This window comes from Nannobrachium achirus (genome assembly GCF_963921795.1).
Source record: "Nannobrachium achirus genome assembly, chromosome: 4".
Classification (NCBI taxonomy): Eukaryota; Metazoa; Chordata; class Actinopteri; order Myctophiformes; family Myctophidae; genus Nannobrachium; species Nannobrachium achirus.
The window spans coordinates 40331267-40347152 of record NC_137813.1 but is presented as its reverse complement, the minus strand read 5'-3'; the positions used below and the strand labels follow the sequence as shown (position 1 = coordinate 40347152).

General features: G+C 40.0%; 1 protein-coding gene across 1 annotated transcript; it reads left to right on the top strand.

The window, feature by feature from the left end:
• Positions 1 to 207: 207 nt before the first annotated feature.
• rab5c (RAB5C, member RAS oncogene family) lies at positions 208 to 15814 on the top strand. Its single transcript, XM_080724619.1, has 6 exons — positions 208 to 280; positions 9231 to 9552; positions 12976 to 13127; positions 13851 to 13973; positions 14171 to 14264; positions 14360 to 15814. Exons 2-6 carry the CDS (start codon positions 9387 to 9389, stop codon positions 14488 to 14490), a joined length of 666 nt encoding a protein of 221 aa, XP_080580745.1. The 5' UTR covers positions 208 to 280; positions 9231 to 9386; the 3' UTR covers positions 14491 to 15814.
• Positions 15815 to 15886: the final 72 nt, after the last annotated feature.

The following is a 15886-nucleotide window of genomic DNA, read 5'->3' as shown; positions in this document are numbered from 1 at the left end:
CAAGTGACAAGACAATGAGAGTAATGTGGGGAATGGAAACACGGAGGGGAATACTGTGCACGGGTGGACATTATTTTTTATCGCGTAAAGCGAAGTTACAAATGAGTTATACTCCCGACCTGTGGGAGGCAGCAATATGCCATAAGGCATCCAGTCTGCCGGAAAACTAAAAGAAGAAGAAGAAGAAGAAAAAGTCACTAACCGGAAGGGAAGGCCAGGGCCCGAGAACTGAAGAACAGAGAGGTACCGATGTGTGGTCAGCGAAAACAAGTAAAGTAGTGTAAGTGTTTGTTTTTTTAAATAAACAAAAACTATTTGCGTTTGTGGACGTGGGGAATAGGTGCCAGGCCGTGTTTGTAGCGGACGCTTAAACCACACTGACAGCGAGCCGTTAAAGATCGTAGATTCGTAGAAGAGAAGAAGTGGTCGGGCAGATTGCCTCAGTTAACGTTTTGGTCAACCCAGCCATCAGGCAGCATTAAAGTCCAGGGATCAAACCGCCCGCATCGACACTCCGTCCAGCGGCTGACCTGTTTTAATCCACACAATATAGAGACCAATCATATAGAACAAGACAATAATATAATATATAACAATATGAGGGAGTACTTGGGCTGACCAGCAACGGGAACCAAGAGAAGAAGAAAAAACCCGAGGCTACTTCGTCGCGCGAGCTCTTTGACAAGTGTTGAACAACAACAAAAAAGAGACGTTACGTTATTGTCAAACTGTGTAACATAAAGACAAAGTGACAAAAGTCAGAAACGGTATTTTTTTTGTATTGTCGAGCGAGTGGGATCATCATCATCGGGTGTTTTGTCGGTGTGGTGTCTCAGCTGTCAAGCAGCTGACGACCTGAACGCCTGTCTGGCCGAGGAAAGGAAAAGTTGGCTAATGACGTTATCTGGCTAACTAACTTGGCTATGTCACTTAGCTTGTTGTAGGGAGCTGTTTATTTTGTTTGGCAAGTAAGTGACACCTGGCTTGCCAAGGAGAGTGTGCATTAGCCAGCCTATCTGGGCTCAAATGTTCCAAGTCCTTGGCTTCTGGTTTTGGTTTCGGAGGTTTTTGTTGTCGACAGATAGAAGAACTAAACGTTAGCTAGCTAATGCTAGCTGAACGAGGTGTTCAACATTAGCACACCAACGTGAAACGTACCCACGAATATAACGTTGGCGCTATTTTCCATTATTATAGCTCTATGGCTATTTTCCCCTATTGATTGGCATGTACACTTACAGTATTACAGTTGGTATCATAACTTATAACGTTGATGACATTATAAGTGTTTACTGTACCTGTGAAGTGACGTTGGCATAGCACCAGTTCTTATAAAATGGATCATGCTAGCTAAGGCAAGTCGGGAAGAAGTGGTGACTGTATAATGTCTTGTTTGGCATAAATTATGAATTGGCATGCAGTTATCTGGTGTTTGCATATGAATTTTAACACAGCCTCTGTCTGTCGACTCTTGTCATCTGATCACCTGATGTAGCTAATTAGCATTGGCCTTTCTGACAGTCAGGCAAGTACAGGCTGCCAACTTGAACTTTAAGTTCATTATATGTAATATTTTGTCCTGGCTTTTGAAGAGGTGTGACAAATCAATGCTAAGCCATGTATGGGTGCTCATTTTGCTAGTTTAATATGCGTTTGGATATTTCAATGGACTTGGCATTGTTCCTCTTGAGATTTTAACAGCAAGTGTTCATAGTGTTTGTGTTTATGGTTCCATAAGGGGAACACAGCTTAGACCTTTGAGACACAAGATGGATTTACAATAACTGTCCTAAGCTGCTGTTATGTTTATGGTGTGTGGACCTTGTCCTGCGAGAGTGGTGGCTCATAGCAAGGGTGTCAAAAACGTGATATGCTAGATTCTACAGGAACCGTAAACAGCATATCAACAGTGTCTGAGAGTCCTAGCAAGGGTGTCAAAAACTTGATATGCTAGATTCTACAGGAACCGTAAACAGCATATCAACAGTCTCTGAGAGTCCTATATCATAACGACTAGGACTGCTAGTTTAGAGTCTTATTAGATATCTTCTCGACAGTTTGCGTGTGTGTGTGTTTAAACTGGCGGTGACACCCAATTTCCTATCTCCTCTTTGCAGCAGAGAATAGCATGATTTTAACAATGTAATTGAAAAAGGGGTATTTTGACTAGTTGTTTTGGTGAATCCAAAAACTAGACTACATCTGGGGAAGAAGGGGGGGGGGGGGCACTTGGCTAATCTTTAGGGAAACTATTCATATTAAAACTTTGTGAAAATGTGAAAATGGGAGGAATTGATGAGTTGTCAATTTTTGGAGAAGAGTCAGCCAGTAGTCAGTTTTAAAGGTATGACATTACTCAAATCCAGTCCAACAATGTGTGGCTTATTGGAGGGATATTCTGTAAATCATTCAGATCATGGTGCATAACCTGTCACACAATCTGAGGTACCATATGTGAATTTCCACGTGTTACAGATTTTATACTTTTTGAAAAGTTCACTCTTTTTATTGCTGAATAAACCCAAGTACTAATCTGTTTCAATCACATACACATAACTGCAACCTGTAAGTCCAATTGTTCCACTGACAAAACTGATGAGGAAAAGAAGGTATACAGGAAGTGCCTGTGACTTATGGGGTTATCTCATGGTGATGTGTATCCTGTTGTGTTTTCCTCAGCTTTATCACCAGTGTCAAGTGTCACTCCTTCCAAAAGTCACATTTTGTTTGAATGGGAAAATGTGGTGTGGCTTATCGAATTATATGAAGGGTTTGAAGGGAGATGGGACAGGAATTTAAAACAGCATTTTTGCTGTTGGACCAGTGTGCCACTCTTAAAGTCAGCACCACATAGGCCTTTAAGATCGGCTTTGTACTTGAACATTTCAAACACTTCCTGACCAACGTGAACAACCTGAAACATGAAAGCCAAGCCCAATTTACTTACTAAGTAAATTGGGCTTTCATTTGCTCAATGCAAAATATATTTTTCTGGGAGCATGGAGACTAGTGCACACTCCCCGCAACAACCATCAACAGACAGACAGATGTCATTAACATCGCCACCTTATTCAGGCCCCCCACCTTTGGAATGAAGAGAGCCGTTCTCAAGTCAACACTTGTTTAGGTAACTGGTAGAGTGAGATCTGCTTAGAAGTGTGTTGTTCTTCTGTGTTGCACCGCTAACTACATAACATTGATGACTAATACAAGTTGTCACATTAATATGCCATTGTACTCTATGGACTTGAAATGTTGCTTTAGACTTCACAAATTGATGGAAAATGTCATAAACCCTCATAAAGCCTTTAGTTATTAATTGATTAAAAAATATATACCTATGTATATATAGAGAGAGTCTGGTTGGTGTAGTTGTTATTCTTTGCCTGTGCATATTTTGAGCGTGCGCTGTATTCATGCCCATCATAAGTATTCATCAACTCCACTTGCCTATACAGGAAATGCTGTATGTCATCAAATACACTATGACGTTACACCCTGTTCAGGAATCATAACTTTGCTAATTTATGTCTAGTCTACTATTCTTAACCACTTGCCTACTCTTAATAACTTCTATTGAAGGCCACAGGAAATCACATCATGAATCAGTATATCCTGTTGGTTTGATAATATTGGTAAATGCAGCCATCTGCAGATGTTTTGGGACAATATTTGCATTTGGTTTAATATTAATATCCACATTTTTATTATACATGTTCAGGCTTGTTCAGGCTGTGCAATATCATTGAAGGTAATAAGGCAATTTAAGAGAGGAGGTAATAACTGAATATTGGCACAAAATATCATCTACAGGCCGATATTAATAGACAATAATTTGGTCCCTGAATCAATGTTTGCTCGAGACTTTTCCCATAATGTTCCGTATTTGTATTTTATCTTCAGCATAATTTGTATACAGCCTTCAATTCGTTACATCTTGCCTAGTGCTTACAATAGATATCATGACTGAAAACAGAGGTCACACGATGCCACTATGAATATTTCAGTCTACCCCTGCTTTTGGCTCCTTGATCTTGCCTCTTCCTCCCCCTTTCAGTGACTGATCCATGTCCTCTTCTGTCTCTCTGACCCACTTCCCTGTGGAGGGCTCCAGAGCCCATTAGGGTACCATTAAGCGTCCGCCACAGGCTGCTTGAGATGCATGCAGGCCTGTCTCTCTCTGTGTTAGAGAGGGAACCCTCGCCTTCTGACTGTAGTAAGCGTCTGCTTTATTTTTCCACACTACTGATGGAGGGATTTGGCTCTTGGCCTACGCTTGCATTCTTGCCATTGGCTGAGCAGCACTAGTAGACACTATCAGCAGCCAGTGATGTAGTAATCATCTGTGTAGACTGTGTCTATGCCAGGGTTTCCGCTAGCCATTTAATTATCCGGCCAACGTGGCAGATAAGATTGTAATTTACCAGCCAAATGTAAAATGGAATGATCATAATTAATATCTTTGCGCGTGTGTGATGCAGATACGTATAGTACAGTATGTGTCCATCAAAAATAAATAAGCTTGTTCAATCGCCTTCAACCTATACACAGGTTCACATTGGCAATTTGTTATCAAGTTCTAGCAGGATTTGTCCCAACGCTCTCTTGCGTCATTGATGGATAAGAAAGATCTGGAGCTTTTACAGATTTTAGCAACATTGACTCAAATTGATGGCATGGCTATGGCTTGTTCTTTTGCTACATGTGGTATACAGTGTTGGACCCGATATGAGTGAATCTGAATGAGACTGCTTGGATTTATTGCAGAGTTGGCGGCTCCTTCATTGCTTTTCCCTGTTGCTTTGAATACTGTGACGTAATGTGATCAGTCCATTGCTGTGATCATTTATTGATCCGTTTGATCGCACAATTTGTAAATCCTTGGGTCTTTACATATTTCTCTGAACAGAACATTCTTTCTACATGGTCTACTGGAGTTAAGTGCCACTGGGTTCTTTCTCTCACCTCAACTAAAGCACAACTAAAGCCATAAGTGAACATGCTGAAAAATGTTCACTTCAGTTTATTTTCAAAAGAACCAAGGTTTGGCATGTCTCCTAGGCCACAAGGCTAGTAGTACTGTTTGATGACAGAAAAGTGCCACAGAGCTGTTTTTTCCTAAAACATGTTAGAAGTAAACAACAGTTTGATTGTAGTATTATTATTTATTATTATTATTTATTATTTATAATCATTTGTCCAACTGTCGCATCTTATATTTTTTATCTATTCAACTAACAGAAGTCCTGGGTAGAAAACACTTCCCAGGGGCCAGGGCTATGGAAATTAGTAATGAAAAGGAAAGTCTATTATTTTAAACTCCTATATAAAATCTGTTTACCCTCTTCCATGTTTGCTTCCTCCATAGAATGTTGTCTGCTCTGCTTTGGCATTCAGAAGTGCAGTTTGTTGACCCTGTAAACAGAATAGCTTTATTTGCTCTACATTTCTGCCTCCATGGTGTGTGGAAAAACTCCCATCAACATTCCCTCTGAACCGTGCGTGTGTTTGTGTATATGTGTAGTCATAGCCTTCAGCCAGGCCATTGGTGCTTTACTGATGATTCTTTTCATCTTCTTCCAGAGTGGTTACTGTCACTCACACAATTATATACATATTTATTTTCTTTGCTTTATTTCTGCTGTATTTTGATAGCCACAGTGAGATGGAGATGGAAATAGCGGACAGGGAGACACACAACAGATAGTACTGGAGTACTGGCGGCATTTTGCGCCCATGTGGTTTGCACCCCAACCATTCAGCTAATCAGGTCACTCTAAGATTATATTTTCTAATGTTTACTACCACTAGATTAAACAATTAAATGCAATCTTTATTTCAGACCCAAGGGAGAGCCATCATAATAAAAACACGATACAATATAAACAGAAAAATACTGTATAGAAAATTATGAAATTGTTGCTCTGAAATTACTAATGTACTAAACTGTGTAAAAAGTTAATAGATCAAGATCTAAAAATGCTAACAGTTTTCGGTCAAAGTAGACACTGACAATTGGCATTTAAGTAATTTCAAACATGGCTTTGCTCTGTCACATGCTAAAGATTAGGCCCAGCCCAGCCATGGGGCTGAGATAAAGCCCAGAGTGAGTCAACTCAGGTCTGAATGTCTCTGACCTAGCCTGACTTTAATGACATCTTTACTCTGACATGCTCATTCTCTGTAATTATTTCCTCCTCACGAATAGCTGTTATACATAAGTTATACTCTGTTGTACAACAAAGTGTAAATGAAGTGTAATGTAATAACACCTGTTGTATACTTCGTACAATGTTATTTCTAGTCACTGGTATAGATTATTATATTATATTATTATCTGTGTGCTGGCGGCCTGCATTTTATTTTCCCAGTGAAAAAGTTGAGGCAACTAATGTGTTCTGCAATCTTCACTTCCTGATATGAACTGAGCTGGGTTTCCTGTCTCTCTGACCAAGCAGAAGCTGATGGACTTGATGTGCATCACTCAACTGAAATTGAGTTGGGCAAGATTTTAAAGCGGCAATACATTGCTTTTTTATTTTATTTTGACCAATATGGCTGGTAGACTACTAGAGCAGTGGTTCTTTAACGGTTTGATTCTTTGACAACCATGCATTGCAACTAAAAGATGCCGCCCATGGCGTTCTGCATCTGTCAAGGCCCATTCCCACTGGGCCAGAAAAAATCTCTTTCTCCAGATATTTTTTCATTCAAAGTGGATGGTAGATACAGATAAAAAAAATATCAGCCAAAGATATTTCTTTTATCTGTGGCAGATATTTTGACACTGACACTGTCAGCCCTCCTCCCCGCTGTCCCTGTCACCTAGATATATAGTATAAATGTAGGCCGCATGTGGTTTCATTTCTGAAAAGCAGAAGTGATTAGAGAAATTGTATGGAATGCAGAATGTGATTTCATTATCAAAACAAACGTATTACAAACGTGTTTATATGAATCATTTTTTCCATCTTCCTCGCCCACAATAAAAACATTCATGCTGCTTCTCTTTTCCTTGGAGAAGGGAGTGTAGTGTAGACCCACGGCCACCTGGCCATGAGGCAGGTAGACACCAACTCTTTCACTCTATTATTCCTGACCTTTGTTAATGGTGATTGAGAAAGCCAGCATCTGCTACCATCTGGGTGTAAAGGTCCCAGGCAAGTGGCTCAGTTCTTGTGATGATGTGATGTGCTGTTTTAACCACCCTCTGTCACTGTGTCGTTGTGAGGAAAACGTCTTCCTTGCCAAGCAGTTTGCCATTGTCTACATCAAAGTTACGATTTTAATGTTTCCCCTTTGGCTTCTGGGTAAAACGTAATATTCTCAAATACAAGATGCAATTACAAAAGCTTGACTCTCTGTGACTCTGTGTCTGTCCAGGGATAATATTGCTAACCTTGATATCACAAAATGTTTTTTTTTGTCTATACAATTAACAATACATACCGTACCATTGGATGGTGACTCGAGGACAAGGATTAAATAATGCCACATGCTGTTTCAAACAAGCGGAGGCCCTTTGCCGCAAACACTTTGCCAAAGTAAATAATGATTAAATGATAACTCCATCTTATCTTTTTTACTCAACCCTTGTGTAATACAATGTAGGTTTCTAAGTCATTACCATTTCATGAGATGAAATGTTTGTCTGTTTCCCCCTCAGCCACATAAGAGATATGTGTAGGCTAATAGGATACAGTAGCTCAGGGTCACATAATGAATTTAATTATCATATATTGTACTCAACCCTTTTGGTATACAGTAGACTACTTGTTGCCTATTGGATTACTTGTTAGAAGGAATGAGGAACTACTTCTAAAGGTTTGTCAGGTTTCTGGATTACCAACTAGACCTAATCGTGACTCATGAGTTGGGTTTTGACTGCGTCAGCCTGTGATAGTCATCAGTAAAAAAAAACACTAGATGAATGGACATAGCGGCACTCCAATATATAACGCACGCAATACTTAAGCTTTTTGTATAGATAGATCCCTATGCTGAAACGTGGTACTTGGCAATTTCTAATTCATTTCTAGTTCATCATCCCATGAACACCACACAAATTGCCCTACATTCGTAATCATCTTCCATCTGATGAAAAGGTACACTGCATAACATCTCTGTCCATTCCCGATGCTGGACTGCAGATAGAATAGTTAGGATATGTTTATGCAAAGAATGCGTTTCCTTCCTCCTCTGTGATTAATACGTCTTGATACATATAATCGGTATTGGATAGCATTGTTCCTGCATTCCAGCATTCCTTTGATCACTGCTATGAAAAACATTTTTCTTCTCATTTACACATGAGGGCAATACTTTACTCACTCACAAAATGTCACAAGATGGACTCACTTGCCAAATACAACAATGTACAAGCTGACAAGGCTTTTGTTGAGACTAGCTCACATTGCATCGCAACGCAACGTGTTGTGAGCTTGTCGATTGGCTATTTTCTGTGAAAGCCTTCCCCGCAATAAGGATGCTGGGGTTTAAGTGGTTAATCTAATGCTTTTGAGAACTTGAGAAGGGGGTATTGTGATGTATTTTTTGTTCTTTGCTAAATCATTTTTGAATTCATGGTGCCAGTGCTTTTAGGGTGTTGTAGAGTGTTACCTTGTGGTACGGTGATGATGGGCAAAGCACTGCTTGCAAAATGCAAATTATGACTCCTTGTAAATCCACACAGGTATGTGGTCTTTTTTTAAAGCACATTCTCGCCACAGAGATGTTTCTCATTGTCACTAATTTCTTTAGATTGAAAACTTTGTGTTATAATATATGCTCAGTCTGTCATGAGTGCTCTCGGAGTAGGACAAGCTAATCTGTTTATGAGGCCCAATTAGGGATGGGACGATACACAATATTATCGTTTTCGTGAAAAAAAACACTCGATAATCGTTTAGTGGAGATTTAATTTATCGTGATATCGTCCTCATCATGCACAGGGATCAACCTTTGATTTGCCGAGCTGCATATCTGGTACCACTTAAACCCTCTATAATTGGTAAAAGGTACTTTTACCAAGCTGTGAGCTTGTAGATCGGCTATTTTTCTGCAAATGTTCCACCCCAGGATAATAGATTTTGATTATCGCATTAATATCATAAATCGCGATTTCTTTTGTCACAATGATCGTGATATGACATTTTCATATCGTCCCATCCCTAGGCCCAATGTTAGACTGCTGAGCGCAGGACTCTTATTTATTGTACTCTCTCTTCCAGCTTTCATCGGTGAGGCTCCTCTGGTCTGAAGCCTGGACTATACCTGGCCTTGCCTAGCTCAACCAGCCAGGCTTTGTCAGCCCCTGTGATAAGCCTTAGCCTAGAGTCAGCTGGACTTCCATTCTCTTCCTCCAGTGAAGCTCTAAGCACAGCACTATGGCAGGTCGAGGAGGACAAGCACGGACCAACGGCACAGCAGCAAGCAACAAGATCTGCCAGTTCAAGCTAGTGCTGTTGGGAGAGTCGGCAGTAGGCAAGTCAAGCTTGGTGCTCCGCTTCGTCAAGGGCCAGTTCCATGAGTACCAGGAGAGCACCATCGGAGGTGAGCACCTTCCCAATCTATTGTGCAGCCTTCCTGCCAATGCTGTCTCTGCTCTCTGTTAATGCATTTTTGTATTTTTTGTCTCTTTAACATCATCTCTCAATTTCTCAGCAAAAGCAGAATAACCAGTGCCTTTGATGGAAGCAGAGTGGCAACTAGCAGCTCACAAGCCTAATCCTCTCTGTCTCCATGTGTACAGATAGAAGGGGCCCTTTTGCCTTCAGAGTGAAACGGTTTATTTTTGGGTGGTATTCATTGTACTTTAATGATCTCAAATATACAGTAAAAATGAATGAAGTGAGCGATGCTGATGCTAGACCCACATGACGTCTCATCATCATATTGTCCAAGCAGAAAGGAACATATGGATACGTAATAAGTATTAGAGGGAGTGTTGATTTTACATGGACATAAACACATGGACATACTGTACACACAAAGTCACATATACAGCGGTAGGAGCGGTTAGCACTGCTCAAAAATGGAAATGTATAGTAGTATTCACGTAAATGTTCAATCTAAAAAGTATTCCGCCCTCCAACCACCCCCTACTAAAGGTTTGTCTCCATCAATCATTCAATGTTGCATCTTCTGACATTCTGAATCCATCTTGTCATGAAAAGTGCTGCATCCCCCCAGCCCCAGTTCAGTTACGGTTAGGGATGAAAATTGATCATTTTATTGATAATGCCATGAGCATTATTGATTCCTGATCCATTTTCATTGTGAGAAAAGGAATAGGCCTACACAGGTTTTGAAATAGCTCAGAAAGGTGAGTGTTTGAATGCCATTACATTGCATCCTTATAATAATAATTAATGTAATGTTACTGGGGTGAGTGCCCTTTAGTTTGCTTGAGCCTCTGCCCCCCAAAATGTATGGTCATGGCTCTATGTTATCATAATTGATGCTGCAGAAACAATGTTTGGTCCGCTTGGCACAAACATACCTGAGTATGTTTGTGCTGAAGAAAGTAGGCCACATTCTTTCTTTCTTTTCCCCCCCCTTTTTTATTTTAGCTTTTCACAAAAGAATCCGGAAAATAAAATTAGTTTGTATTGTTATTAGTCAGTTACCTTTTGAAGGCAGCGATGAATGCGGTAACTTCAAACGGGAAGGAAGGAGACAACAATGGGGGTTTCCTGGACCTGGTGTAGACCAGTGAAACCTTTATGCCAAGGTGGTGATGGCCAAATAAATTTCCCTTTTCACCCGAAAAAGGAAGCATTCTGTATAATCATCCCGTTCTGGCAAAGGTAGCCTTATGTTTGTAGTTTAGATTCATGGGGAGTTAAATAAATAACAATATTAATGTAAAATGCCTGCAACTACAACGTCAGCAATGTTACAGGGCAAATGTAATGTTCGTGTTGCCAATGCCATATCAGTCTTTGCCTCCTGTTTAAGCTGGTAGCAGACCCAGGCACCAGCACTGATATTTCCCACTGATCTCCCGAAAGGCTAGTGGTCTTTCCAAGAATTTGTCCCCAGTTAACTTACCTGGTTAAAAAAATAGCAGACCTACAAACTCACAATGTGTCGCATCCACTATAAAGTGTGAATTGAGCTTAAATGGGTAAATGCTGAGTAGTATCTGGAAACCTGTTTTATGAGTAATAGAACATCCTGTCTTTATTTCCAACTATCGTTTTCTCTCTCTTTGGAATCCCATATCGTACAATCTGTGAATAATGGTGGCGTGAGGATGTGGGGCAGGATGCTTGGTGCTTACACTAGTCAAAGACTTGAAACAAGTCAGCATTTCTCTCCTCTAGTTAACTTGTGGTCAGCTGCCTGCTCGGTCAAAGGTCACAAAGCTCTAAAGTATGTACAATGAGCTCACATTTTCCTCTATCATGTGACACAGCAGGCTGAATAAGCATGTAGTGTCTACAGTGGAGTGGTCTCTTTCCCGTCTATTATGCAATCTGTGTTCATTCTCAGCCTGATTTTCATGGGCCTTCTTTTTCTTTGATGGGGGGGGGGGGGTTCACATAACATTTTCATGCACTCTAGAAACTGATTTTTATTTGGTGTGTTTCTGCTGTTTGTCTGCCCAGAATAGTTTAGAAGTGACACGTTTGTTTACACTACAAACAGGGTAAGTCGGAGCTTATATTGTCAGCTACACCCTTTTCCTCCAAAACACAAATTATTATTATTTTCATCACATAGACACACAAAGGTGATTTCACTCATAGGGTTATTGGCGTTGAAAGCTTTTGACAGGATATTCACGTTTGTGTTACAAACATTTATAAATAACTATGACTAACTATGTTGATGGTTCTGGGGGAAATTAGCTATTATTAAATGTATAAATCGCATAGAATGAATTTACTCATGTCTTTATTAGTGACTGGAGAAATGAGCTAATAACTCCTATCAGGAATAGACTACGCCTTCTCAAAGTGATATTCCCCAAATTCCATTGCCAGTGGGAACACGGCCATGTTTCCTGTCTCTGGCTTACGTAGGTTTGTTCTGTTTCGTTTTTGTCATGACTCTGCAATTATCTTGTTTGTTTACATATTACATTGACTCTTCTCCCCTTTCCAGCCTGTAGGACTCTCATCTAAGATCTAGCTTTTTAAATTCAAAACTTAATTTAATTACTATGGCAATTTGAGTCATTTAAAAATGCTTGTTTAACACAAAGGGTTTAGTTTATTTTGTTTTGATTTATTGAATACTTTATTAACACGGTTATTAACAGTACAGGTAGTACAGTCAAATGCTAAAAAATTAAACAAAAGGCTGCAGGGGCTTGTGGACCATTGTACTCAATTCATCGGGTTAAAGCTCTATATTCTGATAGTAATCATTGCTATAGAGTGTTCAGTGCTCTCCCCATCTCTTTAATCATCAGAAAATGCATTGTCTGGTGGGTCATCAATTTCATCCAATCAGGAAATGGAACCCATTTATCAGCTTAAATTTTATGTCATTCCAAATATTGAAACACTTCCATTTTCATGTGTGTTTGTGTTATCCTGACCTGAAAATGTATTCACTCTTTACTAAAGAGCTGGAGAGATTTGTCAGATAGACAAAAGCACCCGATGAAGAACCATTGTGTGGGCATTGAATTGCTATGGGTAAATTGGTAGAACCTCATAGGTATGATGTGCTTTAGTGTTCAATTCGAGTTTTACCTCTTGCTACTCATCTTCCTTGCTCTCGTGCTCTGTTTTTTCCCTGGTTCTTCTCTCTCATATGAAACGCCATGAACAGAAGATTCTCCTGGTCTGGATCCTTGTACACCTTACGAAAGGGGAAATTGATCATTACTGAATGTAGTTGCACTTTCACTTGTAAATCAGTTTGCTTTACAGGAGCAGCTATATGCCCGAAACCTAACATTTGTTAACCTAGACTGCATTGCGTGATAAACTCTGTGTTTTTTATTGTCTCTTTCTGCAGCTGCCTTCCTCACACAGACTGTATGTTTGGATGACACAACAGTTAAGTTTGAGATCTGGGACACAGCAGGACAGGAGCGGTATCACAGCCTGGCTCCCATGTACTACAGAGGAGCCCAGGCTGCAATCGTGGTCTACGACATTACCAACACAGTAAGTTACCTGGCATGTATGACATTACCAACACAGTAAGTTACCTGGCATGTACGACATTACCAACACAGTAAGTTACCTGGCATGTACGACATTACCAACACCGTAAGTTACCTGGCATTTACGACATTACCAACACAGTACGTTACCTGGCATGTACAACATTACCAGCACCGTAAGTTTACGACATTACCAACACAGTACGTTACCTGGCATGTAGCATATTGACCAATACAGGGTTCTCAAACATAGTCAATTGATCTTTATTTGGACACCCATCTGAAAGTTTTTTTAGAGACCTCTTAAGAGAATATTTGTATAATCATACATCATATAATCATAATCATAAGAAAAGGCAGATCACAACGCAATGCATTGTGATCTGGTAGTTCGGATATCCTACCCATTAAATAGGGGTTAAGTGGTTCAACTGATTTTTGATGCTCTGTATATCCACTCATTTTGCTGGGGACCCCCTGGAACCCGTTCAAGGACCCCTGGGATCCCCGGGGCCCACTTTGAGAACCACTGGACTAACACCTATAGAAACTGTCGGCTGTGAATTTACCCTTGGTTTTCAGCTTTGGTTGATGATTACAGAATAATACGGAGAGCTAAAGGACCTTTGCTCTTGTAATTGTCACAGAAGTTGGATGTGAAACTACAACGTTTTATAATTATGTGTATTGAGTGTGTTTTGTATTGTGCTTTTTCTTTTTTTAGGATACATTCACACGTGCAAAGAACTGGGTGAAGGAGCTCCAGCGACAAGCCAGTCCTAATATTGTCATTGCACTGGCAGGGAACAAAGCAGACTTGGCCAACAAAAGAGCTGTAGATTTCCAGGTACATAAACTGTACCAAGTACAGTATTTGCTATCTAATTAGAATGTTCATTATACTGTAACTGTAGTTGTTTTGGGAAAAGCCTAATAACAGGCAATACTAATGCTACTGAAGCATTTGCCTACATTTTCTTTAATGAAAGTCTTCAAATTGTCTGATAACGGTTTCCAAACATATCTGCATCCTCATTGTTTTAGGAAGCACAATCGTACGCAGATGACAACAGTTTGCTCTTCATGGAGACCTCAGCCAAGACAGCTATGAATGTCAATGAGATTTTTATGGCCATAGGTAAGAGACGTACATTGATCCATCATGTTCTATTTCTTAAGTGCATACATGTTTGTTAACATACATCTCCTACCTGGTCTTTGCGCTTAAAATAGCCAAGAAGCTTCCGAAGAATGAACCCCAGGGGGCTGGAAGTGCTGCAGGCGGACGTGCCAGAGGTGGCGTGGACCTGCAGGAAGCAACACCACAGGGTGGAAGTGGCAAGTGCTGTGGGGGTGGAAACTAAAGTACTGAGTCAATTGATCCAAGCGACCTACAGTATCAACCAACCTGACCAGATATCAACCAGCTGACAAACACACCCCATTGGTCAAACCAATCCATGGACAGACCAGCTACTCTACACCTGGTACCAACCAACCAACCAACCAACCGTCTGGCAGACCAGTGCTTTTGGCCAGTAGACTGCCAGACACAACTGATGAACCGATCGACAGACAAAAGAAATAGAACGCACTAATTTACAGAATGAAGTTTAAAACCCCCCGCCCCAAGACGTACCAACTCAAGATCTCTCGATTGACAATGGACATTTGACAACCATAAAAAAAGCCCTATTGGTGGAAGGAGAACAAAGATCAATCAGTACCAATCGCACTTAATGGAGCAATCTGCTCATCTTTGGTTCTCTGTGTTTCTGTCAAAGAAAAAAATAATCAAATCAAACGCACCTGGAGGGAATTAAAAAATAATTAAACAGGCTTGTTGGCCCTGACCTTTCTTTCCTACTTACTGTTTTTCTATGTACCATAATTTACTCCAGTATTTTTGATCATAAGCTGATGTCACAGTTAGTTTGGTGGAAGGTGCATGCAGCATTCCTTCACTTTTCCTTCTTGTTCCTCGTCAGCTTCCTGGGAGAAGTGAAGAGAGAGGGTCCCAAAAAGGAGAGGGGGGCTGGACAGCCATTTCCTTCTAGATAGCGGCTGTATAGATGGACTGATTTATTACATTGTTATTGTTATCACTATTGTTATTACTTTGACTTTTTGACAAGTTATTCAGTATGATTTCAAAGCATAGGGACACCTAAGGCTTTATAATTAATCCAACAATATACGGTAAATAGTGCATTATTAACATTGTCACCAATAAGTCAATTTAGCATTAATGTAATGTTCTTTGAATCATCCATGTACAATGACAAATGCGTAACGCAAGATTTGTATTCTTGACCAAAATCACAAATGTGTATTGATAAACATGTTGCTGTCTTTGTATTATCCTTTTTTTGCAAACTTGTAACCAATCAATAGTTATTGTCAGTACAATATCTTCCCAATCTACATTTCCTCATCCCTTTTTTTTATATTTTCTTTTTGTCTTGATTATTTTCTTTTTCTCTGATCTATGGTATTAAGTGCACTGGCTCTGTGTTGTCATCTTTGTGAATTCAGATGTTCTCTCAAACTACCTTTTATGCTTACTTTTTTCCCTTTTATTTTTACTTTTCATATCAGGGAGGGATCGCTTTGACCAGTGTTGTCATCCTCTGTTATGACATCAACAACTAGCACAACAGTAGCTTCACAGCAGCCACTGCTGTGAGGCCAGGGATATATGGGGGAGGGGGGGTCATGTGGTATAAAATGCAAAAAATAAAATAAAAAATAAATTGTAAT

Excerpts from the sequence above, each read along its gene's own strand:
- rab5c (XM_080724619.1), top strand. The coding sequence starts at position 9,387 with ATGGCAGGTCGAGGAGGACAAGCACGGACCAACGGCACAGCAGCAAGC. Across the intron at positions 13,128-13,850 it reads TCTACGACATTACCAACACA|GATACATTCACACGTGCAAA; the intron begins GTAAGTTACCTG and ends TTCTTTTTTTAG. Across the intron at positions 14,265-14,359 it reads TGAGATTTTTATGGCCATAG|CCAAGAAGCTTCCGAAGAAT; the intron begins GTAAGAGACGTA and ends CGCTTAAAATAG.